The sequence below is a fragment of the Camellia sinensis genome, chromosome 13 (genome assembly GCF_055761805.1).
Source record: "Camellia sinensis isolate YWXY chromosome 13, ASM5576180v1, whole genome shotgun sequence".
In the NCBI taxonomy this organism is placed as follows: Eukaryota; Viridiplantae; Streptophyta; class Magnoliopsida; order Ericales; family Theaceae; genus Camellia; species Camellia sinensis.
In genome coordinates, this window is record NC_138973.1 from 95,591,567 (window position 1) to 95,599,033 (window position 7,467).

At 32.6% G+C, this 7,467-nt stretch overlaps 1 protein-coding gene across 7 annotated transcripts; it reads left to right on the forward strand.

The window, feature by feature from the left end:
- Positions 1-2,352: 2,352 nt before the first annotated feature.
- Positions 2,353-6,903, forward strand: LOC114306810 (uncharacterized). 7 transcript variants are annotated; one of them, XR_014349276.1, is made up of 7 exons: positions 2,353-2,463; positions 2,516-2,679; positions 3,496-3,601; positions 3,845-3,940; positions 6,058-6,166; positions 6,291-6,425; positions 6,595-6,903. XR_014349276.1 is itself a non-coding variant. In XM_028252115.2 (5 exons), exons 2-5 carry the CDS (start codon positions 3,532-3,534, stop codon positions 6,367-6,369), a joined length of 354 nt encoding a protein of 117 aa, XP_028107916.2. In that variant the 5' UTR covers positions 2,359-2,679; positions 3,496-3,531; the 3' UTR covers positions 6,370-6,903. The 7 variants fall into 7 exon arrangements, 1 of the variants encoding a protein (XP_028107916.2); XR_014349279.1 differs by having other exon boundaries at positions 2,359-2,679; positions 3,845-5,154; positions 5,254-6,166; XR_014349277.1 differs by having other exon boundaries at positions 2,359-2,679; positions 4,642-6,166.
- Positions 6,904-7,467: the final 564 nt, after the last annotated feature.

The following is a 7,467-nucleotide window of genomic DNA, read 5'->3' on the forward strand; positions in this document are numbered from 1 at the left end:
GAGACACAGAGGGAGAGACATAGAAGAGTGATGAGTGAGAGAGAGACAGAGACAAAAATAGAGACACAGAGAGAGACAGACAGACCGAGAAAAGTGATGAGTGAAAGAGAGAGAAAGAGAAGAGAGATAGAGACACAGAGAGAAAAAGAGAGACAGATAGATAGAAAGAGAGAGAAAGAGTGATGAGTGAAAGTAAATTTTTATTTTTCTTTCAGTGAAGAAAATATTTTTTATGTCAAAACTATATATACCGCGACCAAAATAATTTTTAGTCGCTGAAATTAAGGTTTTGCCGACCAAACTTTTGGTCGCGAAAGATAAAAAATAATTTTTTATATTTCTTTCAGCGACGAAAATATTTTAGTTGCCAAAACTATATATATCGCAACCAAAATAATTTATAGTCGCTGAAATTAAGGTTTTGCCGATCAAACTTTTGGTTGCGAAAGATAAAAAATAATTTTTTATTTTTCTTTCAGCGACTAAAATATTTTAGTTGCCAAAACTATATATACCGCGACCAAAATAATTTTTAGTCGCTGAAATTAAAGTTTTGCCGACCAAACTTTTGGTCGCGAAAGATAAAAATAGTTTTTTATTTTTCTTTCAGCGACTAAAATATTTTAGTTGCCAAAACTATATATACCGCGACCAAAATAATTTTTAGTCGCTGAAATTAAGGTTTTGCCGACCAAACTTTTGGTCGCGAAAGATAAAAAATAGTTTTTTATTTTTCTTTCAGCGACTAAAATATTTTAGTTGCCAAAACTATATATACCGCGACCAAAATAATTTTTAGTCGCTGAAATTAAGGTTTTGCCGACCAAACTTTTGGTCGCGAAAGATAAAAAATAGTTTTTTATTTTTCTTTCAGCGACTAAAATATTTTAGTTGCCAAAACTATATATACCGCGACCAAAATAATTTTTAGTCGCTGAAATTAAGGTTTTGCCGACCAAACTTTTGGTCGCGAAAGATAAAAAATAGTTTTTTATTTTTCTTTCAGCGACTAAAATATTTTAGTTGCAAAAACTATATATACCGCGACCAAAATAATTTTTAGTCGCTGAAATTAAAGTTTTGCCGACCAAACTTTTGGTCGCGAAAGATAAAAAATAATTTTTTATTTTTCTTTCAGCGACTAAAATATTTTAGTTGCCAAAACTATATATACCGCGACCAAAATATTTTTTTAGTCGCCAATTGTGACAAATTTAGCGACTAAATTTTTTTTAGTCGCCAATTGTGAGATTTTTAGCAACTAATTTTTTTTTTAGTCGCCAAAAATTAATATACCCCGACTAAAAAAATTTAGTAGCTAAATATTGTACTTTTACCGACTAACATAATTTTTGGTCGCCAATTCCACTACTTTTGGCAACCAAAATATTTTTAGTCGGCAAAAGTGGTCGCCAATTGTGTATTTTCTTGTAGTGGAGTGAAACATTTTTAACTACTGAATTAGCAACTTTTAATTTATAATGAGTTCTAGCACCTTAGTCGGACAGGTAGGGAAAGAAAAATAGTTGAACCTAAAGAAAGGCAAAATGGTAAGAGAAAGAGGAGATGAGAGAGACAATGAAGGCGAGCCGCTGAGGGCAACTTTGTCCACGTAGTAAATAAGAGTACTGTTGTTTTAATTTAAAAAAATTAGACATTTAAAAATTAGACATACTTCTTAAATTTAATTATATGATAATCTATTAGAATATTGAGTGAAACATCAATCTCAAAATGTGATTTTGTGAACTGATTAATCCTTTATTTATTTTTATTTTTTTTTTGAACTCAAAAGTTCCATTAAAATAAAAATTACATAAAAGGCAATTACTTATATATTTGGGTTTAATTTTTTAGGGATAAAAATGTATTTATCTAAATGTAAAATTACACATTTGGACAATCACACTATAGAGGTTTTGGATTTTTCTTTCATCTAGAACAAATCCCACATCACTATAGGAAATATGGGTTATGGTGGTGTTTTTTAAAATGCCACTGTTGATATATTTAACGACGTTTTGTAAACGCTGCATTTTTCTTTAAATAAAAAAACACCGTTTCATTAATAGAAGACGTTTATAAATGCCTTCTAATGGGTTATCTCTCACGTTCCCTCTCTCCATATTTTCACTCTTATTTTGAAGAAAAATGGTTTAGACCACTAATTAGTGGTAGAACTAATGATATGGCAGTGGGTCTTACCTATTGCCACAGTGTTACTGTGCTTTTTTATTTTTTATTTTTTAAGTGTATGTCAACTCACTAGTGATGCTTTAGAGTAACATTTTAGTCGTATGTATTATTGCTGTATTTTGAATCTCCAAATCTTGAGTGAGCAATCTCTCTCTCTCTCTCTCTCTCTCTCCCTCTCTCTATTGTCTAAACCCCATTAATATCTGAGAGCCATTTCGAACTCCACTGTCTCAAAATCGAAGTTCATCTCAAAATCGATTCAGATCGGTGAGCTCCACTCTCTCTCTCTCTGCTGTCTAAACCCTAATTAGATTCATAGATTCAGATCGGTCTCAGGGAAACAGATCAGTGATTCAGATCATTTCGAAGTTCGAAGTTCTTTCTCGAAATCAAAGTTCAGATCATGTCAGATCGGTGATTCAAATCATTTCGAAGTTCGAAGTTCTCTCTCGAAATCAAAGTTCATCTCAGCGATTCAGATCGGTGAGCTCCACTGTCTCTCTCTCTCTCTCTATCTATGTCTCTGTCTCTCCTTGTCTCTCTCAAGCTGAACTGATGGTGCAATGTCAATTTGGTTATTGAAATCAATCCTGTGAAATCCTGTGAATGGTTTTGATACTTGGTTTGAAACTATCCTGTCATATCCTTCATGCTTGTTCCATAACTAATATTGAATAAAGGAAGCTCAAATGGCCTACAAATTAGATATAGGAATGTCAGAAGGAAGAAAGTTAGTCGACCACATCCTAAACTCTGATGTGGCTCAAACCTATGCTATACACTTTATTTTTTAGGTATTTTTTTTTCATAGCTTTATCTTCTAAACAATTACTAATCATAGGTGTAAATTTTTTAAAACTCTACCCTTCTTATTTAATTTTTTTTAAAGCTTTAGCGCAAACCTAACCTTTGGCATAATTTGCACACAGTAACCACCCTCAAATTTAAACCCATAACCTCAAGATCAGTAGGCCAAATTTTAACCAGTGAACTTGTGTCTCTGTGTGATGCAATAAACTGGAATTTATTTACAATAGTGAACTGTTCTGGATTCAATGTTGTGGTGCTTCAATACAGTTGATAGTGAGCTGTTCTGGATTCAATTCTCTTATTTCTGTTAAAGGTCACACATTGGCATTCCATTAATGTATGATCAATGTTCAAACTACTAGTATTTTGTAAAACAATTACAATGGGGAACATTCAATTTTTTGCACTTCCCATTTTTTTGCTTCATCGTTTTTGCACAAGTGTATGTTTGTATATAGCATTGATCCTGAGATATTCACTTTTTCTAAGGATTCCCTACTGAAAACGCAGCATGGACGTACTTGCATGGAAAAAGGGGCTAAGATTTCTGCAAATAAAGAAGCAAAGCTTCCCTGCTGCAGTTCACTCTATTGTGGTACATTTTTGCTAATTTTATTATATTTAAGCATGTACTTCATCAATTTTAAACATTAATTAGATCTTCCTCTACCTTTCACAAACTATCACTAGATTCATGCATTAAAAAAATGGGTTTATTGCAAATTATATCTTATAATCTTTGATTATTTAGCAATCAAATTTGTTCTTTTGTATTAATAAAGTTCATGTATCAAAATATTTGTTAGCCTCTCTCTTCTGACAAATTTTATTGATGTAGTTCCTCATATAAGCAAAGAGATGGGTTTCCTTAAAGGTGGGGCCCATAAAAGATACCTTAGGCAATGTTCTGTAGCTTCTGAAGAGCAGAAAAGAGGTAAGCATGGAAGGTCTTGTTATGCTTTTCAGTTATCAGTGTTTTAATAGGCTCTAATGCACACGTTGTTTGAAGAATTATATCATTTTGGCATAAGATATAATGATGAAGCTTCAAACTATTTTAGTTTCTACAGACAAGCTGCTGACAACAGAGTCCAAAGGCATTAATGTTGCTTACATTTTGTGTAATAGTTAAATGTATCAGGAGGTTTTTTTTTTTTAATTTGTTTCGGGTGATTGAGATGGTTCATCATTTTCTACAGTGCAGCGGTAGAGTTTAAAGAAAGGATATGAATTTTCATACTGATCCTATAAACTTTGTTCATGGTGATCTACTATTGTTGAGTACTACTCATTAAGTCCAGCTACGAGAATCCCTCGGCTATTCAGCTTTGCCTATTTTCATATTATTTGTCAGATCACCCATTAAATTATATGCCATCAGCTCTATTGTTATAACTTGGGCCATTTTCTTTTTTGCCTTCCTGTTATCCTGTCCAAATTCCTTCCTGTGCTGGTGCATTTAGGGGCTATGACTGTACATGAGTAAACCATCCTAGCTAATTTTTTCTTCCGTACTCTGTTAAGTTCTTGCAAATGAGTTATTTTTTTCCCCCTCTATGTGTGTGTTTTTATTTCTTGTCATGCTAATTATTCATCTCAACATCATATTTTAGATATACATAATGCATGTTGTAGAGAGAATGGGTTGAAAAGCATGGCTGGCTTTCTAATCTTCCTAACCAAAGTTCGTTTTAAATTGCAAGTAATAGCTGTTTTCATTGTGCTTTAGAAGCACTTCTTGTTTTCATTTGTTTGATTCTAAATTATGGGTAATGCTCTTTCAATCTCTCCCTGCTTATTGATGAGCAACCTTGACATTATGCAATGATTATTTTTGGGTATTTGTTGGCCACCTATTTTAAATGTCCATTTGCTCTGCTTCCTAGTTTTGTGGAGATTATGTTTCATGTATCTTGTCTTTGCCATGTTTACCTTAAAATCTTATTAATCTTGTTTTTTTAAAGGGTTTGCAGAAATAGGACATCTTTTGATCTTCAAATAAATCTGTGTAAACTGTGCAGATGAGTTTGTATGAAGATCTTGTAGTAGCTTGGGTACCTGCAAAACTTGAATGGCTGTGGCCATGCCCTTTAGGTCAAGAACTCGTCAATAGATTGGGACGACAAAAGATTTTCAGCTATTGTGCCTGTATGTTGAACATTGTTCCATTTATCACAATGATATGAGCAGTGTTATTTCTAACTCTATGTTTTCTTTTGTTAATGCTGCTTATTCTTATTGGCTCAGGTTTCAGCTTATATTGTTCATTTTCCACTTGGATTGTTACATATGTTATGCTAAATTTTCAAGCTAAGTTTTTCATATAATTTCTGTTAGATTGCTTGATATACATTGCTAGGTTCATTTCTTAACATATATATCTGAGGACAATTGGAGATTGAAGAAATTTATTTGTTTATTTTTTGCCAAGCAATAGACGAATCTCTAATCCCTTGATCCCATGTTTTGAATCATCACCCATTGTCAACTGAGGTCTTTTCTTTTTAGTCCATCCCCGAGCCACGAAACTGATAGATCACTGGTAACATTGCAGCTAGGTTGAAGGCACTTATTTTAAGGTTTCATAATTACTCAAAGTTCTTATTTTGATACTGTATGTAGCCTCGCTAACATATGAAAAGAAATTTTTATGCAATTTGAAGAGATCGATTGGTTTGTACCCACATAGGTTTTCATTTTTCATTTGCATTAATTAATTGGAGAGATGATAAGCTAGTAGAATGAACTCATGTTGATACAACATTATCATTAGTTCTAGAGCTATGACCTTTCTTGAAGAATTCTTATGGAGGTATTTCCTCCATTTATTGAATATTTTTCATTTCTTAAATGATTAGTTAGCTTTTCTATTAATAGGTAAATAGGCTGTCCGTTGGCTTTATTGCTCTGGTAAAACCTTTCTTTTGTGCTTGAATTGGAAAATATATGTATTTTTTAGTTTTGTTGTTAAATCTGAACTGCATTGGAAATTCCTATTAATCTACGAGTTAGTCTTCAATTTCATTGTTCTTTATTATTTGTGCTGTTTAGCCGGATCTGGAATGAGACTCGGTTGGCAAACTTTTTCTACAAACCTTGCAACTTTGAGTTATTTGTCAAGCAATCCCTCAATATGGAAATGGCTATCGTCATGGCAAGGGTATGATCATATCTTTTCATTTATGAATTTTGGTACAACTTTCTTTCTTTCGTTTTTTTTACCAGTTAGAAATTCTTTTTGAATAATTCATAAGATTGGTCGTTACATTCTCCATTTTTTTTAGAAAGTTGGCATGGATTGGATTGTCCATCTTGACACTGACAAGTTACTTCATCCAACGGATGCTCATGAGTACTCTGTGAGACAGCTGCTAGTAGAGGTGCCTGGGAATGTTGATATGGTTATCTTTCCAAATTATGTGAGTGAATTGGTTTTCTTCTAAATAATTATTTAGTACTTAATACTATGAATTTATACTACTGTTAACTGGAAAGTGGTAGATTGTGTTGATTTCACCTTTCACATATAATTCTGATGTAACTTTTATTCCCTGCAACATTCCATTTTCTGAATCTAATCTGTGCAAGGCCTCTGAATCATTGAAGAGGATTGCAACAGTGGTTTTGGCAATTGAAGAGTGCACATCAAATCTCATTTTATTTTTCCAATGATCTTTCAGACATTTCTTTGACTGCGTCAACAGAAAAACCCAGGAATTTTTGTTTCTTGGTAGATGCTTTCATAGTACTTGTATGTATAATTAGTTTGAATTGCATCTTTCATGCCGATCTGTTTTGTAATAACTTTCAACTTACCCCTAGCCTAGGCACTAGTTCAACTTTATTTCAACTTGGAATTGAAATATTTTTGCATATTGAGAAGCATGAATTGATCAAGTATTATGTTTACCTAAATTTAGTCAATATATTGAATATTTTTCATCTTTATTGCAGTTTTTTTTAGTTAAATCTCACAGAATTAGCACAATTTAAAAAAAAATAAATAAATAAAAACAAACGAAGCTATAACAACATTTTTAAACGCCACTATAGAATAATGCCAACGGTTATATTTTTAAAATAGAAAAGATCTATCACGACGTTTTTAAAACGTCGCTAAATGCGGCGTGATGTCATTGTACCGTTATGCAATACATTTAGCAGCGTTAAAAAATGCCGCCTATACTAATATAGCGACACTTTTAAAGCGTCATAAAGCTACAACGACGGCCGCATCTTCGATGTTTGGTACTAAACGTCACAAAAACAATTAGCGGCATTTTTGATAGCTATAGCGGCATTTTTTAAACACTACTAAAAGCCTAATTTCCAACAGTGTTACGAACAAAAAAATGTAACATTTCAATGTAACATTCCAATAATATAACATACTAAAAAACTCATTGGTGTTCTTTTTTCAAACGTAACAACGTAACACTCTAAAAACAAACTCCGTAGTAT

Excerpts from the sequence above, each read along its gene's own strand:
- LOC114306810 (XM_028252115.2), top strand. The coding sequence starts at position 3,532 with ATGGAAAAAGGGGCTAAGATTTCTGCAAATAAAGAAGCAAAGCTTCCC. Across the intron at positions 3,602-3,844 it reads CTGCAGTTCACTCTATTGTG|TTCCTCATATAAGCAAAGAG; the intron begins GTACATTTTTGC and ends TTATTGATGTAG. Across the intron at positions 3,941-6,057 it reads TTCTGAAGAGCAGAAAAGAG|CCGGATCTGGAATGAGACTC; the intron begins GTAAGCATGGAA and ends TGTGCTGTTTAG.